The sequence below is a fragment of the Papio anubis genome, chromosome 16, assembly GCF_008728515.1.
Source record: "Papio anubis isolate 15944 chromosome 16, Panubis1.0, whole genome shotgun sequence".
NCBI lineage: Eukaryota > Metazoa > Chordata > Mammalia > Primates > Cercopithecidae > Papio > Papio anubis.
This window is the reverse complement of record NC_044991.1, coordinates 15,439,482-15,463,527: the sequence shown is the minus strand read 5'-3', so window position 1 is coordinate 15,463,527 and position 24,046 is coordinate 15,439,482. Positions and strand designations below refer to the sequence as shown.

The 24,046-nt window shown below is 41.3% G+C and overlaps 1 protein-coding gene across 7 annotated transcripts in view; it reads left to right on the top strand.

Annotated features, from left to right (window-relative positions):
* HMGXB4 (HMG-box containing 4) overlaps positions 1–23,526 on the top strand; it is a 38,370-nt gene extending 14,844 nt beyond the window's left edge. For 6 of the 7 annotated variants that reach the window (XM_021921478.2, XM_021921480.1, XM_021921482.2 and 3 more), the window contains 6 exons: positions 12,610–12,691; positions 14,591–14,655; positions 16,255–16,360; positions 17,152–17,321; positions 21,880–22,002; positions 22,497–23,526. In XM_021921478.2, the coding sequence (XP_021777170.2) occupies positions 12,610–12,691; positions 14,591–14,655; positions 16,255–16,360; positions 17,152–17,321; positions 21,880–22,002; positions 22,497–22,541 (591 nt within the window). In that variant the 3' untranslated portion in view covers positions 22,542–23,526. The remainder of the gene's footprint in view (positions 1–12,609; positions 12,692–14,590; positions 14,656–16,254; positions 16,361–17,151; positions 17,322–21,879; positions 22,003–22,496) is intronic. The other variant, XM_021921479.2, reaches the window with a different exon arrangement.
* The last annotated feature ends 520 nt before the right edge of the window (positions 23,527–24,046 follow it).

The window sequence follows — 24,046 nt, the reverse complement described above, 5'->3', positions numbered from 1 at the left end:
AGTTCAAGTGCGGTAGGTAGGAATGGAACTGGATCGGGGGTTGAGGAAAGAGTGAGCGGTGTGGAAGTGAACGTAGCAGCGGTGGGCTCTTACTCGAGGATTTTGACCAACACAAAGAAGGGAAATTGCACTATTTCCTGGGTGAAAAGTAGCCTTTCCGTTGTTTCGGAGGGGGTTTTTGTTGTTTGGTTGGTTGGTTGGTTTTATTGGTTTTGAGTCCTGCTTTCTAAGGAAGAATAGAGAAATCATGTGGTAATATCTTGATGATTTCCCACTAAAAATCATCTCATTGAATTGGAAGCTTTTTGTTGGAACAGCAAGCAAGCCTGTAATCCCAGCACTTTGGGAAGCTGAGACGGGCGGATCACGAGGTCAGGAGATCGAGACCATCCTGGCTAACATGGCTAACCCCTGGCTAACATCGAGACCATCCTGGCTAACCCCGTCTCTACTAAAAAATACAAAAAAGCTAGCCGGGCGAGGTAGCGGGCGCCTGTAGTCCCAGCTACTCAGGAGGCTGAGGCAGGAGAATGGCGTGAACCTGGGAGGCGGAGCTTGCAGTGAGCCGAGATCCGGCCACTGCACTCCAGCCTAGGTGACAGAGGGAGACTCCGTCTCAAAAAAAAATAAAAAATAAATAGGAGGAGCAGGATACAGTTACATTTTAAATATACCTTACTTTTGGTTTTACCCCAAATAAAAGCCCATTTTTTGTCACTTAATAGCCAGGTGCGGTGGTCGACACCTATACTCCAGCACTTTGGGAGGCCGAGGTAGGTGGATCATGATGTCAGGAGTTCAAGACTAGCCTGACCAACATGGTGAAACCCCGTCTCTACCAAAAATACAAAAATTAGCCAAGCGTGGTGGCACGCGCCTGTAATCCCAGCTACTCAGGAGTCTGAGGCAGGAGAATCGCTTGAACCCAGGAGGCGGAGGTTGCAGTGAGCTGAGATCATGCCACTGTACTCCAGCCTGGGCGACAGAGCGAGACTCTGTCTCAAAATTAATTAATTAATTAATTAAAATCCCATAATATTGCCATTTCAGAGACATGCCTTTAGTTATCTGTATGTTTCCAAAATATGCACATTTTCTCTAAACCTACGGCTGGGCCAGGTAGCCTAATGTCTGACACACCCAGACATTGTTGATCTACTAATAAACAAAAGTTTGAAACATAACTAGACTTGTGATGCTATTACATTAGTTCTCTCTCTGGCAAACCTGAGGCTAAGTAACAGCAACAATAAATGGTAGAAAGTAGTCACTACCATTTACTGAGTGGCCACTAGGTGCCAGGCTCTCCTAGGCATTTTCTGAATGTTACCACTCTTGATTAATAAGTAGTATCATTTGCCCCACTGACAGAGGAAGAAGCTGTAATCTCTCCACTATGCCACATGCCTTTCCACAACTTTAAGACATGGTTACTTGGTGCCATGATACATCTTTGACTCAAATTCAGCAGACTTGGATTCTTACTCTGGTCTGCTACTTACTAGGTCTGTTCTCCTGAGATTGCTTTCTCACTTCTGCTCATTTGTAAATTGGGGTTAGATTAAATTAGGTGGTACATGTAACATGCTTAGCACAGGGCATGGCTTAGTAAATGTCAGCTGTTACAGTTACTTTCGCTTACATCTTAAGTTCTTCAAAAGCACAAAATATATTTGAAAACATTTCAGCCACTCATTTCACATATTAGACTAAGCAAAGAGACTATGTTTTATGCATATAATACCCTACCTTAATATAACCTCCCACCTTTAGGAACCAAACTCTGTGGTTATGTCACATATTTGGAAAATAGTTAAGAACCAGAAAGAAAACAGGGCCTCTAAGGGGCAAAAGCAGATGTTATAAAACCTACAGCTCATTGGAGAGCTTCATCGTCACTGGAGAAGGACCAGTGAGGTGAGTCATGTGACCTCTGTGCCTCTGTTCCTTTATGCTTAAAATGGGGAGCTAGCACCCAGCCTACTTCACTTACAAGGATGTTGTGGAAATCAGATGAGGTGCTACACATGAATACACACTTGGCCTCTTCACGCACAGTTCTGAGACTTTGCTATTCAATAGTACATATTTACTCTGCTCTTACATCCTGCCAGGCAGTAAGGACACAAAGATGAAGATACAGTGTCTGCCCTCAAAGAGCTTTCAGTCTAGTAAAAGAGGTTGGAAAGGACTTGGTGTGTTAAACCTCAACAGAGGCATGGGCGGAGTACTGAGAGAGTGCAAGGAAAGCCCAGAATGGCTGGCTTCCTGGGAGAGCTGTCATAGGAACCAAATCTTAAGGCCAAGTAGGAATTATCAGGTGGAAAATAGGAGTAGGCACCTCAGTTACGGAATGGAAAATATTTGTGAAGGCCCTGAGACACCAGAGGGCACAGGACGTTCAGAGAAACCCAGGAAGTTGATATGACTGAAGCAAAGCCAGCAAAAGGTATGTAGAAGGCAGGAAGAATTGTTGTCAGACTGGCCTTCTAGGAAGGGGCAGGAGAACTGAGTAGGAATTGGCAAAGCACAATCCTAACAGCTGTACATGTAGAGTTCCTCGTATGTTCTAGGCACTGCACTAGTTTTTTTATCTACTGTATATCACTGAATTTTCTTTTTTTTTTTTTTTGAGACGGAGTCTTGCTCTGTCGCCCAGGCTGGAGTGCAGTGGCCGGATCTCAGCTCACTGCAAGCTCCGCCTCCCGGGTTTACGCCATTCTCCTGCCTCAGCCTCCCAAGTAGCTGGGACTACAGGCGCCCGCCACTGCGCCCGGCTATAGTTTTTTGTATTTTTTTTTTTTTAGTAGAGACGGGGTTTCACCGTGTTAGCCAGGATGGTCTCGATCTCCTGACCTCGTGATCCACCCGTCTTGGCCTCCCAAAGTGCTGGGATTACAGGCTTGAGCCACCGCTCCCGGCCTATCACTGAATTTTCACAAGAACCCAATGAGGCGTAGGTATTGTCATCTCAGTTTCACAGAAATAAGCTTAAATAAATGAAATAGCATGCCCCAGGACATACCTGTTAGTGGCAGAACAGGAATTAGAACCCAGGTTTTTCTGACTACAAGAGCCATGCTCATTTCAATATACAGAAAGTGGTTAAATTATATTCATTGTTGTGGTATGAGAGATAGCGGAAGTATAGAGTACATGTGGAAAGATTTTCATTCAATGTAGTTAAAATAAAAACTTTGGCATGGAAACCTTACTTACCTGCTATTTTTCCTTTTAGCCAGATCAGATTTGGGTATGTCAGTCAAGTTAGTTCAGAAGAGCATCAGGTGGTAAAATGGTTACAAGTCCAGGCTCCGAAGCCAGGCTGTCTGTGTTTAGTTGCCCTGCCACTCCATGGAGTTGTGAGTCTGGATCTCAGTTTCTTCATTTTTACACTGGCAGGAATGATGGAACTTATTTCATAGGGTTGTTATGATGTTTAAGGGAATTTCTATGGGTAAATGTCTTATAATAGTGGCTCCTATGTAATATTAACATCACCAAATTTTTTTCTCTTTCTTTCTTTTCTTTTCCTTTCTTTCTTTCTTTCTTTTCTTTTTTTTTTTTTTTTTTTTTTTTGAGACAGAGTTTTGTTCTTGTCACCCAGGCTGTAGTGCAGTGGTACGATCTCAGCTCACTACAACCTCTGCCTCCCGGGTTTAAGTGATTCTCCTGCCTCACACTCCCAGGTAGCTGGAATTACAGGTGCTGGCCACCACACCCAGCTAATTTTTGTCTTTTTAGTGGAAACGGTTTCAACACCTTGGCCAGGCTGGTCTTGAACTCCTAACCTCAGGTGATCCGCCCGCCTCAGCCTCCCAAAGTGCTGGGATTACAGGCTTGAGCCACCGCGCCAGGCCAAAATATTGTATTCTTTAAAACAGGATCTTAAACTAGAGTTATGAGGAGAGATTTTTCAACAGGTTCTTGGAGTTCTATGACCCAAAAGAGTTAAGCAGGACACTTTATAAAGAGCATTAAGAAGTTGCATTTGGGGCCGGGCGCGGTGGCTCAAGCCTGTAATCCCAGCACTTTGGGAGGCCGAGATGGGTGGATCACGAGGTCAGGAGATCGAGACCATCCTGGCTAACACGGTGAAACCCCGTCTCTACTAAAAAATACAAAAAACTAGCCGGGCGAGGTGGCGGGCACCTGTAGTCCCAGCTACTCGGGAGGCTGAGGCAGGAGAATGGCGGGAACCCGGGAGGCGGAGCTTGCAGTGAGCTGAGATCCGGCCACAGCACTCCAGCCTGGGCGACAGAGCGAGACTCCGTCTCAAAAAAAAAAAAAAAAAAAGAAGTTGCATTTTGGGCCAGGAGCAGTGACACACACCTGTAATCGCAGAGTTTTGGGAGGCCAAGGCAGGAAGATCACTTAAACCCATTCAGGGCTGCAGTGAGCCATAATGAGGCACTGCACTCCATCCTGGGTGACATAGCGAGACCCTGTTGCTTAAAAAGAAGTTGCTTTTTGAATATTCTTGATACTGTGACATACCTCATCAAATATTTAAAAGGAGATCCTGGCAGTAAAAAACGGTAACCTCATGAGTCACATGTAGTTAAGTGGACTTGTTGCAAGTAATTTGCTACTAATAATAAAGGGTCCAAGTTTTTAAAATACTAACATTTTATTTATTAAAGAAGCTTCTGTGTATCCCAGCTGTAATCTACTTGCCATCCTGTATGTTTTCTTTCATGAGAAAATTTAGAGTGGAATTATTGACCTTGCATTTGGAATCTCATGGAAATGTTTTGTATTTATAGAGATCATCCTTTATTTGTATATTTTTAATTTATAAAAATGTGCCATGGAAAATTTTTAACCCTTAAGTTTGAAATCTGAACTTTAGGTCCACAAACTAGAGTTGCATCTTACATAGTGGTTAGGTTTTAAGTCAGCTTGTAAAGCGAACAGTGTAAGTAGTCAGAGTTTCCCTTGAAAGTCCTTTAGGAAGGCTCCACATTGAAGGCTGACAGAGTCTCGGTTCAACAGAATGTCATTCCAGTGCAGCTAGATTTTTCTCTCCACCACCAGATGAAGTCATTGGCCTTGTTCAGGAACCATGATTTTTATTTCATTTTTTAAACTACCTTAGCTACAAACATCAGAATCGCACTTGGGTAGTGAGTTGCCCACACTGAGAGAGACACAGAAACTATCTGGGGAGAATAGATTTATATCTCCTGTCCCACTCATTCCAGGTATAGGTTCTTAGAGTGGAATGAGTGGCAGGTGGAACACCCAGACTAATTAACCCATACCCCGCCAAATGGCCACGAGTACCCCTTACATGAACTCTTGTGCGAGCGTGTGTATGTGTTTGGGTGTGCATGTGGTGCCTCTCCATTGTATCTTAGGCCCAATAAAGGAGGATTTGAAAGAGGGGATCTTTAAAACACTTAAGACGTTGGGAAATAAAAAGCTGATACTAAATTAATAAATGAGATCCAGCACCCACAATATACTGCTTTATCATCTCTAAACAGAACTGGCTTCACCAGAAGAATACTAAAATTTAGTATTTTTAGTTTGGTTTGCTATTTCAGTGAAAAATTAAAATGGCTTGATACTATTTGTCTGATAAAGGTCAAATGATTTCACCCTATCCTCCTTCACCACAATTTTTATTTTTTCAAAAGCTTGTGTTGGCTTTTTGGGTGCCACAACTGCTATTTTGGAAAATGCCTAGGGAATAGAAAAGAATTCATACTAGTTTTCTCTTGTGGCATAACAAATTATCACAAGCTTAGCAGTTTAAAACAATATCCATTTACTATCTCACAGTTGTGTAGATCAAAGTCCTCCTGGAGGACTCAACTGGGTTCTCTGCTCAGGGTCTCACAAGACTGAAGTCAAGGTGTCCACTAGAGCTGGGTTCTTATCCAAGGTTCAAGCTCATTCAAGTTGTTGGCCACTTTCAGTCCCTTATAGTTGTAGGACTCATGGCAATTTATTTTCTAAAAATTCGAGACCAGTCAGAGACTGTCGTGCCGCCTTCTCTCATTTTGTTTCTGTTTCTTAATGTTGGTTTGATGTGGGGTTTTTTGTTTTGTTTTGTTTTTGTTTTTGTTTTGAGACACTTTTACTCATGTTGCCCAGATTGGAGTGCAATGGCACCATCTCAGCTCACTGCAACCTCCGCCTCCCAGGTTCAAGTGATTCTCGTGCCTCAGCCTCCCGAGTAGCTGAGACTACAGGCACATGCCACCATGCCTGGCTAAGTTTTCTGTTTTTAGAAGAGATGGGGTTTCACCATGTTGGCCAGGCTGGTCTTGAACTGCTGACCTTAGGTGATCCACCCGCCTTGGCCTCCCAAAGTGCTGGGATTACAGGTGTGAGCCACCACGCCCAGCCAGTGTGGTTTCTATTCATGTGAAATTTGTTCAGGAAACTCTTTTAAGATTTTAATTTTTTGCAGCAGCAGCAGCTTTAGGTTAACAACAAAATTGAGAGAAAAGTACAGAGGTAACCCATATATCCCCCATCCCACAGGTGCACAGCCTTCCACACTATCAACACCCCCCACCAGACTAGTACATTTGTTATAACTGATGAACCTACACTGACACATTATTATCACCCAGAGTCCATAGTTTACACTGGGGCTCCCTCCTGGTGTTGTCCATTCTATGGGTTTGGACAAATGTATGATGACATGTATCTGCCATTAGTCTCAGGCAGAGTATTTTCACTGCTCTAAAAATCCTGTAGTCCACCTATTCATTACCTCCCTGGCAGCCACTGAACTTTGTACTGTCTCCATAGTTTTGCCTTTTCCAGAATGCCACATAGTTGGAATCATACAGTATCTGGCCTTTTCAGATTGGCTTCTTGCACTTACTAATATGTACTTAAATTCCCTCCATGTCTTTCCATGGCTCGACACCTTTCTTTTTTTCCTTTTAGCACTGAATAATATTCCATTGTCTAGATATAGTACTACAGTTTATTCATTCACTGATTGTAGGACGTCTTGGTTGCTGTCAAGTTTTGGCAGTTATGAATGAAGCTGCTATAAACTTCCAAGTGCAGGTTTTTGTGTGGACATCAGTTTTCACCTCCTTTGGGTGAATACCAAGGAGCACAGCTGATGGATTATATGTTAAGAACATTTAGTTTTCTGAGAACCACCAAACTGTTTTCCAAAGTGGCTGTACCATGGGATCTCAGCCCCATTCGGACAAGGATCTTGGTCTGTCTCATTTGCCATTGAGTCCCTAATACCTTCAATATTTCTTGCCTCAAAGAATGAGTGACTGAAAAGTCTACCCAAGAAATGTCATTAAGCCCCTTCCAAACCACCACCTGGGGTCTGGGGCTTTTAAATTTTATGTATTTTTTTTTAATGTTATTATTTTTTTTAAGATGGGGTCTCACTCTGTCACCCAGGCTGGAGTGCAGAGGTACAATCCTAGCTCACTACAGCCTCGAACTCCTGAGCTCAATCAATTATCCCACCTCGGCCTCCTGAGTAGCTGGGGCTACAAGCACACACCACCACACCCAGCTAATTTTTAAATTTTTTGTAGAGTTGCAGTCTCACTGTGGCAACACAGCAAGTGTTTTTTCTACAAAAAAACAAAAAAAAGTCAGGCATGGTGGCACGTACTCGTAGTCTTAACTACTAAGGAGGCTGAAGCCGGGGACTATGATCACACCACTGCACTCCAGCCTGCATGACAGAGTGAGAGCTTGTCTTAAAAAAAAAGATTTTTGGATAATAGTTCTTTATCAGCTATGCCCCTTGTAAATATTTTCTCACAGTCTGTGGATTGTCTTTTCATTTTCTTAAGTGACTTTTGCAGAGCAGAAGTTTTGATTTGGGAGGCCGGGTCACCGCTCTATGCAACCCAGGCTGGGGTGCAGTGGTGTGTGATCTCCGCTCACTGCAAGCTCCGCCTCCCGGGTTCCCGCCATTCTCCTGCCTCAGCCTCCTGAGTTGCTGGGACTACAGGCGCCACCACCTCGCCCAGCTAATTTTTTGTATTTTTAGCAGAGACAGAGTTTCACTGTTTTCGCCAGGATGGTCTCAATCTCCTGACCTCATGATCCACCCGCCTCGGCCTCCCAAAGTGCTGGGATTACAGGCGTGAGCCACTGCGCCTGGCAGAAGTTTTTAATTTTAATGAACCCCAGTTTATCAGTACCTTCTTTCATGGATTATGTCTTTGGTTTCTGTTTCTAGAAGGTAATTGCCAAGCTCAAGATCATCTCCTGTGTTACCATCTGGGAGTTTTATAGTTTTGTACTTTACATTTAGGTCTGAGACTTATTTTGAGTTAATTTGTGAAGGGGATAAGGTCTGTGTCTAGATTCCTTTTTTTTTTTTTTTTTTTTGGCATGTGAATATCCAATTGTCCCAGCATCTTTTGTTGAAATAGTATCTTTTCTTCATTGTATTGTCCTTGCTCCTTTCTCAAAGATTCGTTGACTTTATTTAGGTAGCTTGTTTCTAGGCCCTCTATTCTGTTCCATTGATGTATTTGTGTATTCTTTCACCAGTGCCACACTGTCTTGGCTATTGTAGCTTCATAGTAATATTGAAGTAGGGTAGTGTCAGTCCTCCGACTTTGTTCTTCTTCAATACTGTGTTGTCCATTCTGGGTCTGTGGCCTCTTCATATAAACTTTAGAATCAGTTGATGTCTTCGAAACAGCTCACTGGGCTTCTTGTCTCTTTTATGTGCTCACCTGCTACGGTCAGGCCCAGTCAGGATAATCTCCCTTTTGACTAACTCAGAGTCAACTCACTAGAGACCTTAAGTGCATCTGCACAATCCCCTAGCCATATAACATGACATGACCATGTCTTGCCCACCCTTACGGGAATGCAAACCCAGGAGAAGGGGTCTTGGGGGCCATCTTATAATTCTGCTTGCCACAGAAATAACATTGAGTACCTACTAAAGTGCCACACACCAATGGAGTAATTCCCACCTTTGAGTTAAATGGTGTTATCCAAGTTTTACTTGTAGGGAAACGAAATGTCAGGAAAATGAAGCAATTCACGTAACTAGTAAATAGCATGGTCAGGATTCTAACGCAGATTTGCTGGTCTTCAAAGCCATTTTTGCCACACTATCTCTAACAAATCCTGTCACATCTTCCTCCTTCCCAGTTTATTTGCTTTTCTCCCAACCCACTGTCTTGATTGTGGGTCATGATCATTCATCCCTTCCCCGCACTCCTGCAGCAGCCTCCTGATTGGTCTTCCTGCCTTTGCTCTTGTTCTCCAGTTTGTTCTCCATAGTCCTTAAGTGTAACCCTGACTATATAACTTCCTACTTAAAATACTTGAATGGCTTCTTCCAGACAGAATCCATACATTTTAATATGGGTTACATGGCCTCAGTTTATGGGCTCTGCCTGCTTCTCTAACATCGTCTCTTACCTCTCTCTTCTTTGATAAATGTGCCCCCATGTTGTTTCCTCTGCCTAGAACACTCTTAACCACCCTTCATCTGCCTACTTCTACCCATCTCTCTGGTTTAGATTAAATGTCACTTCCTCCAGAAGGCTTTCTTTGACTCCCTAACTTGGGAACGCACTCCTACTACATGTTCCCATAGCACCAAATGCTTTCCCTATAATAGCACTATGTTTTATTACAATGACATATTTAACTGCCTCATTTGTTAGATTCTACATCTGATCCTTATCTGTATTCCCAGTGTCTGGCACATATGGATACTCAGTAAATATTATTAATACATGAATAGTAGAATACTTTAATGGGTTACTTTTTTTTCTACTACCTTTGAAATCTTAGTCTCTGCTTTTCCTTAATTGCCATTGAAATACTTTTAATATCACTTATTAGAAAAGCTGTCCACTTCCCATGTGTTTTATTCAGGATCAAATAATTAGTATATGGGGAAGCTGAGACAAGATTGTGGGTCTTTAAACTGTAAATTTCATGTGTTTTCCACTATTTTATGCAGCTTAACTTCCTTATAATTAGATCTAGTCTTCAAAAGCTTATCCTCCTAACTACTTGCTATACCACCACCCAGCACAGGTACTCAATAAACGCTAATCTGTTTTCTACATAATTGAATAAAATCCTGTGTAAGAGTTATGAAGGAAACCTTTTTCTTCAATATGTGAATTTGAATCTATAGTATATTAGCCAAGAATTGTGATTAGTGTGACAGCTATGGATAGCCTTATAGAATAGGAACATTAACCTTTTACAGTATTATATTGTGTTTGAGAAAACGTTGTTAAATGCCTTCCTTGTAAGTTTTATAATATGGCCAAATAAGCTATGAAATCTCTCAAGCATATATATTTTCTAATGTTCTCAGTATTTAGAAGTGAGATTGATTGTACAGTTGGGAAAGATTTGGCAGCGTATAGACTTCCACAAATTATTCTTTCATCATGTATTCTAGTAAATGTCAGGCATATAGATAAGCCATGATTAAAAGATTAGTATGAAATTTAACAAACATACCACAAATTTTATCTCAAATAAGTGCAATCTCATTCAAAGCAGTTTACCTTGGAAAGTGTTCTAGGAATATTTCCATTCATCAAATGATTTCAGAATAGCTTTTGGAATTAAAGTCAGAGTCATCACATGAGCTTTTTACTGCCATCAGCCTCAGTCAGTCTTTGTCCTTTGAGGGTCATTATTTTGTGGGAACAACATGAAGAACTAAGGCAGCTAGGCAGAGTGCACGATCGAGCTTTGTTTAAAGCAAAATACAACTCTGAAGTTATGAGACAGGACTGTGTGACTGGTTTAGTTTTCGTCCCAAAATCTCACTCTTAAGGCAAACAAAAGCTCCCAAGGGCGTTGAAAGCACCAAACACTCATGTCATTTTTTTTTTTTTCAGGCGGAGTCTCACTCTGTCGCCCAGGCTGGCGTGCAGTGGCACAATCTTGGCTCACTGCAAGCTCTACCTGCTGGGTTCACACCATTCTCCTGCCTCAGCCTCCTGAGTAGCTGGGACTACGGGCGCCTACCACCACGCTGGCCAATTTTTTGTATTTTTAGTAGAGACGAGGTTTCACCATGTTAGCCAGGATGCTCTTGATCTCCTGACCTCGTGATCCACCCGCCTCGGCCTCCCAAAATGTTGGGATTACAGGCGTGAACCACTGCGCCTGGCCACATTCATGTCATTTTAATAACTGTAGGGCCAGAAAGGACTAGGAATAGATGAAAGACTGAGAATCACATTTTGATGCTTCCAGATAAGTTTTTGCAGAAAGCCATACTGAAAATATTTGTTTGTTAGATTAAGATTATTAAGTGATAACCCTTCCTTTACTTTAAATAGCTAACTTTTTCTGTAAGGGAGCAACATATATTCTTTCTTGGGCCCATAACCCTGAAAGTCAGGGCTACCTGGGTTGTGGTTATAACTGCCAGGGTCTAGTGTTACTACTAGCTTAGTGATGGTACCCTCAGCAAGTTACAATTTCTCTGACTTTATTTTTTCCCATCCTCACAATGAGAAATTTGGATAGATGAATCTAATTGCATGTCTCTTTCTTGATAGAAAAAACTTAACTTTTTCCCCTTAGACCATGTATAATTGTAAAATAGAATGCATAAAAATATAATCATCTGTTTTATATGTCTCTTATTGAACTGACTTTAAAAATAATTTGATTTTGTTTCTCAAAAATCATATATTCCTTTTGGCATTGGGTCAGAATATAGTGAAGAACAAACATGCCTCAGGTAGTACAGAGCAGTTTGTTGAAGTGAAGACATTTCATCTGACAGTGACTACCAAAGAATTGTCTTCAGTTATTTATTCGCTTCTTACCTTGAACCCAAAGAATGTGAATAGTCCAATAATGAGAAGCTACAAATGACAATAATAGCAGGATGATGGAAATTACAAGATTAGAAATCAAAACCAGAGAAGCAAAAATAACATAGATTTGGCTCTTGCATTTCTGGCTCCAGAGTTTAAAAGGAAATTATATGGTTCAGATTTTCAAAGGTGAGAAAAATAGATACCCCAGGAGTGATAAAGATTTTCTTAACACTGAATTCTGAAAGAAATATGTAACATGGGATTGTATATAGGGAGAAGGAAGGTCTTTACAAATAATTTAGCATGTGGTTTTTACTTACTAAAATTAAAACTGATGTTCATCTCTGAGTGGTAAGTAACATGGATTAAAAATGTATTTTCCTGGCCAGGCACGGTGGCTCACGCCTGTAATCCCAGCTCTTTGGGAGGCTGAGGTGGGCGCATCACCTGAGGTCAGGAGTTCGAGAACAGCCTGGCCAACATGGTGAAACCCCATCTCTAGTAAAAATATAAAAATTAGCCGGGCGTGGTGGTAGGCACCTGTAATCTCAGCTACTTGGAAGGCTGAGGCAGAAGAATCGCTTGAACCCAGGAGGGGAGGTTACAGTGAACCAAGATTGCGCCACTGCACTCCAGCCTGGGCGACAGAGCAAGACTCCATCTCAAAAAAAAAAAAATTATTCTGTTTAGGAAAGCTGGTTAGTAGTTTGGAACTCTTCCCTTGATGAAAAAGTTTAGGTATCCTTCTATTTTATTACTGTGGATTCAGCGTTACTAAACTTGAGTTCTAATCAAGTCTTACCCTGTTGTATCTTCTATGTGGCACTAGCCAAAAAAGAAGAACATGTCGGCCTACCAGGTGTTCTGTAAAGAGTATCGCGTGACCATTGTGGCTGACCATCCGGGTATAGGTAAGAACTTTGCTGATCTGTAGCGCTTTTGCTTTCCATTTATATCTTGAAGCAGTGCAGTTAATTTCTTCTTCCTGTAGCATTAGAGCATAGATAATCTTTCTTTCCTCAGCTCTGCAAATCACTTTAGATTTTGCCTTAGTTTACCTCATCTGTAAAAGAGATGAACTTTCTATACATATCTCTTAAACTGATAAGGTGGGAAACTACGTAAAAATAAATGTTATAAAGCACATACATAAATGCACAAAAATATACAATTGTTTATTTCCAAGATTCTACAATTGGCCTTTTCCTTAAACTGCCCTTGGATATAAAGTTATAATGAGATGTCTTGTATTATATTGTTGTAAAGATGCTCTTCAAGTTACGATAGTGTTACATCCCGATAAACCCATTGAAAGTTGAAAATACTGTAAGTCAAAAATGCATTTAATACACCTAGCCTACAGAACACATTTAAGGTGGGCCTTAAATGTGCTCAGGACACTTAACATTTGCCTACACTTGAGCAAGGTCATTTAACACAAAGCCTGTTTTATAATAAAGTGTTGAATATCTTGTGTAATGTATTGAATACTGTACTGAAAGTGAAAAACAGAATGGTTGTATGGGTACTAGAAGTACAGTTTTTACTGAGTACATATTGAAAAATCAAAAGTCAAACCATCATAAGTCAGGGACTGTCTGTATTTGTCTCTGTATTAGAAGTTAATGAGGTGAGACACATGTCACTTAACCGCTACAGATTTCCTTTGCCTGATGTGTAAAATCGCTGCCCTACCAACTCCAAAAGGCCGCAGTGAGGCACACATGAATATGCTTTATAAAGCATAAAACTGTTATACAGTGGAAGGGTAAGATTACACATCTAGAGGATTGCTTCTGAGCTGCTCTAGGGAAATCCTTCTTTGGTTCTAATTGTTCAGAAATTTGGTAAAAACCTAACACCTTTTTTCAAATTCTACACATATTTTTTAACCTAAGTTGATAGGCCTTGTATTGTGGGATCAAATTAAAGACACCAGAGGGAGGATGCAGTGGCTCATGCCTATAATCTCAGCACTTTGGGAGGCTGAAATAGGAGAATTGCTGGAGCCCAGGAGTTTGAGACCAACTTGGGCAACATAATGAGACCTCATCTCTACAAATAATAATCTTAAAAAATAGCCAGTCACAGTGACTCATGCCTGTAATCCCAACACTTTGGGAGGCCGAGATGGGTGGATTACATGAGGTCAGGAGTTCAAGACCAGCCTGGCCAACATGGTGAAACCCTGTCTCTACTAAAAATACAAAAATTAGCCGAGCATTTTGGTGCACACCTGTAATCCCAGCTACTCCGGAGGCTGAGGCAGGAGAATCACTTGAACCTAGGAGGCGGAAGTTGCAGTGAGTCAAGATCACTCCACTTCACTCCAGCCTGGGCAACAGAGCGAGACTCCATCTCAAAAAAAAAAAAAAATTTTTTTTTTAAATTAGCTAGGTGTGGTAGCCTGTGCCTGTGGTCCCAGCTACTTGGGGGGTGGAGGTGAGAGGGTGGTTTGAGCCCAGGTGGTTGAGGCTGCTGTGAGCCATTATCACACCACTGCACTCCAACCTGAGCAACAGAGCCAGACTCAGTCTCAAAAAGAGACACTAGAAAGATGCTTAAGGAATAAATCCCTAGGGAGTAGATGGGTTAGGAGTTGAGACTGTCTTGTGACCATCAAAACATCCCCTTCCCTATAGAAAAAAATCAAAGAAAAGCAATGGGATTGGGGTTGGTTTTCTCACAGAATCTTGCAATATTTAAATCTGACCTTCAAAACCCTTTTCACAGTTTTTGCTCTCACCAATCTTCTGTTTTGTTAATAGCTAACCCTTTACTGTATTGAGTGTTTTACTCTTTTATGCCAGATTTTGGGGAACTTAGTAAAAAACTGGCTGAGGTGTGGAAGCAATTGCCAGAAAAAGACAAACTGGTAAGTACACTTTCTTACAAACGTATTTTTCAGTGCTTCTTGCCTTCCAAAATACCTAATTCTTCCATAGACCAGCCAGCCAGACAGCACTTAAAATAGTGAAGAAAATTACAAATCAATAGAAAATGGTTTAGCAGAGGACATAACACTGTTAGTGCCAGTTCACTGTACGTGAGGATTTAGCTATAGCAAGGCTGTCTTTTCTAACCTGGTCTAGTGTTTTTCCAACAGTGTTACATTTGAGCCAAAAGATGATCTAAGTTGAGGCATAACTAAAGTGTTAAATTATAAAATCAGAGCCCTTTACTGAAAACACCTAGTAATCAGTCATGGTCTGAGAACTGAGGAAAGTTATCCACTTAGCAGTCACTGCAGACAATAAAAACATGAGAATGTGCTTACTAGGTAACCAGGTTCAAGGTCATTATCCTCATCAACCATTACCAAATAATGTACCCTACTGTCAAGAAGCTAGTAAGACACTGATAAACAGTCATATCTGGACTGGGCATGGTGGCTCACGCCTGTAATTCCAGCACTTTGGGAGCCTGAGGGAGGTGGATCACCTGAGGTGAGGAGTTTGAGACTAGCCTGGCCAACATGGCGAAACCCCATTTCTACTAAAAATACAAAAAATTAGCCGGGCTTGGTGGTGCATGCCTGTAATCCCAGCTACTCGCGAGGCTGAGGCAGGAGAATCGCTTGAACCCCGGAGGCAGAGGTTGCACTGAGCCAAGATCTCGCCATTGTACTCCAGCTTGGGCAACAAGAGCAAAACTCCATCTCAAAAAAAAAACAAAAAACAGTCATACCTGAATCATTGAGACTTATGATATGAAGGTTATATAGGAGCAATATGTAATCTAGATGAACAACTATTTTTCACCCAGATAGATTATCCTTAGTTTTTGTTTTCCATGTTATTGTTATCCTGCTGTTGTGTTGGTATTGCCAACCAGCAGATTAGAAGAACCACAGAGACATTATATTGAACCAGATGTTTAATCTGTGATTTTACATTTCAACTTACAGTGATCTAAAAATCAGTGCCAAGATTTAACCATTAGCATTGAGGAATGTTTATAGTCCTCTACTAAGATATTAATGTAGGCCGGGCGCGGTGGCTCAAGCCTGTAATCCCAGCACTTTGGGAGGCCGAGATGGGTGGATCACGAGGTCAGGAGATCGAGACCATCCTGGCTAACCCGGTGAAACCCTGTCTCTACTAAAAAATACAAAAAAAAAAAACTAGCTGGGCGAGGTGGTGGGCGCTTATAGTCCCAGCTACTCGGGAGGCTGAGGCAGGAGAATGGCGTAAACCCGGGAGGCGGAGCTTGCAGTGAGCTGAGATCCGGCCACTGCACTCCAGCCTGGGCGACAGAGCGAGACTCCGTCTCAAAAAAAAAAGATATTAATGTAGTCAGCTGTCTGAAGTCAGTTCAGTGACCCCCAGCTTAAAAGTTAGCATTAACCCTCTGTCTGCCTGCCTCCTACTATTGCCTTTCTTTTCTCCATTTTGTTCTTTCATAACTGCTTTTCCTTTTACTTTTTTGTCCTTTTAAATTTATTTTAATTTAATGTTCACTGGTGTTGTTGCAGATTTGGAAGCAAAAAGCTCAGTATCTGCAGCACAAACAGAACAAAGCAGAAGCCACAACTGTGAAAAGGAAAGCATCCAGCTCAGAAGGTTCCATGAAAGTCAAAGGTAGTGACCACATCCCCATCCTGCTTTTCTCTAAAGCATGTGAATTTTGCTTCCTTGCTAAGAAACTGGGAAAAAAGCTTGCAATATTAGAAGTGGACCTTGATTCCCAGGTATTATTACTGAATGTTACAGGCTACCAAAAAGAGATGTTCAAATTTAGAAAATGTAAATCAGAAGTCAGCAAACTTTTGCTTTAAAGGTCCAGAGAGTAGACCAGGCGCAGTGGCTCATGCCTGTAATCCCAGCACTTTGGGAGGCCAAGGTGGGTGGATCACCTGAGGTTGGGAGTTCGAGACCAGCCTAACCAACATGGAGAAACCCTATCTCTACTGAAAGTACAAAATTAGCCAGGCATGGTGGCGCATACTTGTAATCCCAGCTACCGGGGAGGCCAAAGCAGGAGAATTGCTTGAACCCGGGAGGTGGAGGTTGTGGTGAGCTGAGATCGTGCCATTGCACTCCAGCCTGGGCAACAAGAGCAAAACTTCATCTCAAAAAAAAAAAAAAAATAGGTCCAGAGAGTAAATATTATAGGCCTTGTGTGCTGTATGCATTCTCACATTCTCTGTCACATATTCTTTGTTTTTCTATAACCCTTTAAGAATGTAAAACTATTCTTAGCTCACAGGCCGTAAAAAAAAAAGGAGACCATGGACTGAATTTAGCCCACAGGCCACAATTTTGCTAATGCCTGGTATAGTTCATAAAAAGGGAAAATCAGGAAGAACAATTTTGTGTTGTTCAAGGCTGTAGGCAAGTTTTACCTCTCTGCCTCATTGCTGTGTTCTCAGCCTCTTCTGTAGGAGTACTGTCACCCCAGAAGAAATCCCCACCCACCACCATGCTCTTACCAGCCTCACCAGCCAAAGCCCCTGAGACAGAGCCCATTGATGTTGCTGCTCATCTTCAGCTGTTGGGAGAGTCCCTAAGCCTCATTGGACACCGTCTGCAGGAAACTGAGGTGAATACAACTATCAGCAGCGTGACTACAGTTTCCCATATAATTCGGATTCATTCACTCATTTTACATACATGTATTGAGCATCTACTTTATGCTAAATTATGCCAGGTACTCAGGATGCAGTGATATAGAAGATATAATGATAACAGAAATATCTATAGAGATATTCAGTCTACCTATTAGCTCTCAAAGTTTCACTAATGATATCCTATTGAAACAATGGCACAAAAAGAAATTGGAATACCCTGTAACTTATTTTTATTTTTTTTAAAATGCAGTGGAGACTGGGCGCAGTGGCTCACGCCTGTAATCCTAATTTGGGAGGCCTAGCTGGGAGAATCGCTTAAGGCCAGGACTTCGAGACCAGCCTGGCAAGCATAGTGAGACTCCATCTCAAAAAATACATATATTCAAAAAATTTAAAAGAAATAAAAATGGGGCCGGGCGTGTTGGCTCATGCCTGTAATCCCAGCACTTTGGGAGGCCGAGGCCGGCGGATCACAAGGTCAGGAGTTCGAGACCAGCTTGGCCAATATGGTGAAACCCTGTCTCTACTAAAAATACAAAAATTAGCCAGGCGTGGTGGTGTGCACCTGTGGTCCTAGCTACTCAGGAGGCTGAGGCAGGAGAATCACTTGAACCTGGGAGGCGGAGGTTGCAGTGAATCGAGATTGCACTACTGTATTCCAGCCTGGGCGACAGAGTGAGACTCCATCACAAAGAGAAAAAATAGAAGAAATGCAGTGGCGGCTGGGCACAGTGGCCCATGTATGTAATCCTAGCAATTTGGGAGACTGAGGCAGGAGGATTGCTTGAGGCCAGGAGTTGGAGAGCAGCCTGGGCAACATAGCGAGACCCCATTTTTACAAAAAATTTAAAAATTAGCCAGGTATAGTGGTGCACACCTGTAGACCCAGCTACTCGGAAGGCCAAGGCAGATGGATTGCTTCAGCCCAGGAGCTCAAAGGCTGTAAGCTATTATTGCTGCACTGCATTCCAGCTTGAGTGACAGAGCAAGACCCTACCTCTTTTAAAAAAACAAAAACAAAAAGGCAAGAAAAACGATGAGTACAAATTCCATAGCAGTTTTGATTACTTCTATTTACTTCTAAGAGACTTTGCATTTTTCTGTGCAATTCCAGCAAAGTCTTGAATAGATTCAATTGTATAGGAGATTAAGAGTTCTTCTATTTTGAAAATAGGTAGCAAATGGAGAAGTTAAGTACCCAGCTCTCCAGTACTCCGCACTTAAATTATACAGTGCTATGTGCCCTAGGGAGATTTTTGTCCTTTTAAGCTTCGATTTCAAAATCACTTAACCTGCACAGCTGTCGTGTTTTGTTTCTATCACCATATTCAATTTCTAACTATACTGTCCCCTTAGCTGACTCAGTAGTATAGTAGTTCTGCTTTCTACCAAGTTATAGTAAGACATTTCAGCAAAGAAGCCAGTCTAAGCTACTAAAGCCATTTTTAAGCTAAGAAATTAGTGTAGGAATGTAAAACTAATCACTTGCTTCAGTGTGGAAACTGAATTATTCAACAAATAAAATGCCAAAGGCCACAAAAGCTGAAGCTGTATCTAAATTCTTTGGCTAGTTTCTAAAAAACTTAGCAGGAGTCAAAAGAACTTCAGCACTTTCATATAGTCTCGATATCTGAATGGATATAGGTATTTCCAGAAGAAATATTCTGTGACCTTACTTATTTTTCATATTTAATCATTCTTAATTTCATAAGAAGTAAAAACGGTTTGTTTTAAGCATATTCTGAATTTTCCCAGATATTTCCATTTAGTTTAGTAAGCACAAAGTTCACCCCTTTAAAGTGCAGAATTTAGTGATTTTTAGATTATTCACAGAATTGTGAATGACTACTATTTCATTCCAAAACATATTACTACCCCTAAAAGAAACCCAGTACCCATTAGCAATTTTTCCCCATTCTCCCTCTAATCCACTTTTGGCCTGAATTTAATCATTTGCATAGATCCCCGTAATTTTACAATTTCCACATACCACTTACACTATTATTTACTTTACAGTTTTATTTAAATAAACTTGTCTATGCTTTTATATGACATTCATGACATCTCAAGGGTTATATTCTATTTTTTTAATGTACATCATAATGGACATATAATTATCAAAATAATATGTTCAACAGTAAATTAATGTTCATCATTTTAGCAGTAAAACTAGAACATACAATGCATAAGTTAGATAATTAAGGCTAGAGGCTGAGCACTCTGGCTCATGCCTGTAATCCCAGCACTTTAGGAGCCAAAATGAGAGGATCACTTGAGGCCAGCAGTTTTGAGACCCGCCTGGCCAACATGGCAGAACCCTGTCTCTACTAAAAATACAAAAATTTGCCAGTCGTGATGGTGCACACCTGTAATCCTAGCTACTTGTGAAGCTGAGGCAGGAGAATTGCTTCAACCGGGAGGTGGAGGTTGCAGTGAGCTGAGATCACACCACTGCACTCCATCCACCATCCAGCCTGGGCAACAGAGTGAGACCCTGTCTCAAAAAAAATAAAAATTAAAAAATACACATATATATATATCTTAAGAAAGTTAAGGCTGGAACCCAAATTGCAGAGGGACTTCATAGACATTCTGAAGTGTGTATTCTTTACTGTTGGGGAACTACAGGGGTTTTTAGAGTGGAAAGGGATGAGATCAGAGCTCTCATTTACTTTTCTCTGAGAATATCTTTTATTTTAGATTGGAAGTGAAAAGAGACCAGAATTGGGGAGAAGTTATAACAACAATCCAAGTCTAGATGTGACAAAGATAAATTAGCTATAAATAACTATAGGGCAAAGGTAATGGAATAATATTGCTAATTACTTACATTTTTGGGGTTTTAGATATTATCTTCCCTATATATTAACATTTTATTGAATGCTTACCCAACTTTGGTTCAGAGTGCTTAATATGAATTACATCATTTAATTCACACTGCAGCTTTGTAAGACAGAATTTTTGTTCCCCCTATTTTACAGAAGAATAAACAGACTTGAAGAGGTGAAGTCACTTTCTCTAGACTTCAGCCCCTAAGTGGTAAAGCAGAGACTTGAATTTGGAATGTGACCTCAAGGTCCGGATTCTTAACTTCTTACTGCACTGCTGCCCTCAGAAAGTATAGAGGGGAGATGTTGACAAGGAGGATGAGGGAAAGGAAGAGTCATTGATGACTAGGCCTTGAAACTGGGCAGTTATGTGAATGGTGGTGACTCTGGCAGAGAAATGGATGCTAAAAGGAGGGCTAGATTTGGATGGGAAGGTTATTCTTCCTTACAGCATGTTGAGATGGAGAAATGTCCAAAAGGAGAGACCCAAAAGACAGCCAGAAATGCAATTTTGAAGATCAAGATGTTGATAATAATAGTCATAATTACTGATATTTTTTGAGTACTTAACCGTGTATTAAGCACCATCCCAAGTATATCTATTATCTCAATCCCATCTGCTGCAGATGCTGTTAGTATTTTACAGGCACAGCATAGTAAGCAACTTGCCCAGGTACAAAACAGTGAGTAGTGGAGCCAGGATCTGGACCCGGGCAGTCTTGAATCCAGAGCTCATTTTCTTAAGGACTCTGCTGTGCTGCTTCCCAACATGACGTATCCTCACAGTGTTTCTAGTTAAAGCAGATTATACAAGAACTGGGCAGTAGCAACAGTCTTTCTTATCTCTTTGAATCACAAATATATAACTATGAATTACATAAAATGTTAAAATTTGAACCAAATTCACCTCTCTTTGAGAGTGAACAACTCAACCTAGAAAAATTATATCATCAGGCCGGGCGCGGTAGCTCAAGCCTGTAATCCCAGCACTTTGGGAGGCCGAGACGGGCGGATCACAAGGTCAGGAGATCGAGACCATCCTGGCTAACACGGTGAAACCCCGTCTCTACTAAAAATATGAAAAACTAGCCGGGCGAGGTGGCGGGTGCCTGTAGTCCCAGCTACTCGGGAGGCTGAGGCAGGAGAATGGTGTGAACCCGGGAGGCGGAGCTTGCAGTGAGCTGAGATCCGGCCACTGCACTCCAGCCTGGGTGACAGAGCGAGACTCTGTCTCAAAAAAAAAAAAAAAAAAGAAAAATTATATCATCAGCTATCAAAAGCTACATACATGTAGGGTTGTAGGATTCTCATAGTAATCACCTCTGAGCTATATTTGTGGAGTTTATAACAGATACACTTTGCATACATAATCACAAATCTTACCAACAGCTCTCCAGAGTAAGTAAAGCATTTTTTACTATTCCTGTTAAAGAGACAGAAGTTAAGTATTTGACCTCCCCAAGGTCACATAGAAGGTAAGATGGGCTAGGATTATAGAAAGGAAACCTGGGAATGTGTTGTAAAAGTTTTCTTTCTAAACAACTTACAGAGTTATCAGAGTGAACTTTCCATTTCTGCTGTAAAGTTTCGAATTGTAAGATTAGAACTGCCTAGGATTTAAAGTACTGTGTGAGGAAGTCAGCCTGAACACAGAGAGAGCATCAGGAGTGTGACTCAAGCAACAACCTCCTCTCCTTTTCAGGGTATGGTGGCTGTGTCTGGCAGTTTGTCAGTGCTTCTGGATTCCATTATCTGTGCCCTTGGCCCCTTGGCATGTCTCACCACACAACTACCTGAATTGAATGGCTGTCCCAAACAGGTCTTGGTGAGTTTTCCCTGGATTTTTAGGGTCAGACCCATTGGGCATCAGAGATGCTCTGCCTTAATGAACACTGTCAGACACAGGCTCATAAGGCTTTGTGACACATAGTGCTTCCTTTATCTGTTAGCTCGTGGAACATGATGCTATATTATCAAAGGCATGCTGTGCTTTCACTGAAACTAGAAAACAAGCCATTTACCAAAATAGTGCTTAAGAAAGAAGCATTCTCGCCCTCGAGGTACTGCGATTCCTGTGTTTCCTGTTTGCTATTCTACACCCAAAGACGGTACAGGAATTGTCTCCCTCTTTTTTACTAGGATTAATGGGAGAAGTCAGCAGAAAAGTTCCTAGCATAACAAACAACAGGATGCCGTCTTCATTCTCACCTTTTTTTCTAACTCCATTTGATTTTTTTTCTCTCTCTCCTTGAACAAAGAAACATGTCAGGAAACCAAGGTAAAGTACTCTTCAGTTGAACATTTTTCTTTGTTTTGCAGTCAAACACACTAGACAACATTGCTTACATCATGCCTGGACTGTGACAGCAAAGAATCCTGGGACAGAAACCTTATCCTACACCATTGCTGGTTTGTGTATATATGACTGTTCCAGATTCCTTCACTGGCCTCTGGGTGTAGGTTTTAAATTTTTATATCTATACATACATATATACATATATATATAATGTACAGTATATACATAGGACTGTAACTACTTTGCTTTTAATAATTTTATGAAATGGCAAAGGTTTAGCCAAGAGGAAATTTTGGCATGAATACAGGCTTGGGATTCTTTTTTCTCCTGTGGTGGATAAATCTGCCTTAAAAATCAATGTAACTTGGGGGCTGGGGGCTTGTTCTGGGTGCCAAGCGCATCTCTTTATGGACAGCTAAAATGTGATTATTTTCCAAACTCAGTTGGACCTCCAGACCCATCACTGACCATTTGCCTTACCTGTCTTAGTCTGAAATATGTAATAGGAAAGATAACGAGAAGATGCCAGTTGACTGAAAATTCAAAGCCTTTCAATTTGAAGTGACCTAGGTGGGAGGTGATAAAATTTGTTCCCATTATAGTTAGGAAGGTGGCTTAGGTGAATTGAGTAGGGGGTTCATTCCAATTCCTACTGTATAGGTGTCCATGTCTGAAAATTTATTGTAATCATTGGTACCATTGGCGGCCTCAACAGAGGCCAAGGAGTTCTGTGAGCCCTGGCAGCATAAAACACCTTGGAGGGTGAAGCCGTCAGTGCCATCAGTTGGACCTCCATACATTCTGAGCTAACCCAGAATATTTAGTCTGCAGAACTAAGAGCTAGTGTCTTTCACTGGTGGCATGAAGTTAACCACCAAGTCCTCACAAGCCGTGCTGCTTAGTTACTTGGTGGTTATGGATAAACTTTGCCCAGCATGATTTTTGGATTCATCTTATCGGTTCCCCTGGTGGGCAGATACACAGTATTCTGCATTCCACATGTAAGTGAATTGCAAAAACAGAACAAAACTCACTCTCTTGTAGGTTTATTTATGTGTGTGTGAATGTGTATTTTAATTATGTGTATTTAACTCTTTAAAATCTCTTAGATTTTAATTTATCCTGTAAATTTCTGTATATATAATTTAATAACAAAAGCCTCCACCAGCAACAGCATGTGGAAGATACATATTTGTCATTTCTCCTTCCTTCCCTCCCATCCTTCCTTCTTTCATTCTTTCTTTCCTTCCTTCCTTCCCTCTTTCCTTCCTTCCTCCTGATCTATTCCAAAAACTCTGAATCATCTACATATTAAGGTATTTTACCTCAAAAATGAATCATTGTGTTAGGATTCTAATTCTTTACAAAGAACTTCATGGGCTTCAATAATGTCTAGAAAGTAAAATAAAGAGGAATGTTACCATCCCCAGCTGCCCTCATTTCCAGAGAACCAGACTTTTGCTTCCCAGCTGGAAAGAAGACAGTTGAGCACTTCAGGATGGTTTTTAAATCTGGTGTGAGATTCTCTGCCAACACCAAGCTCTGAGCTAACTGTGCTTTCTTCTCCTGGCCT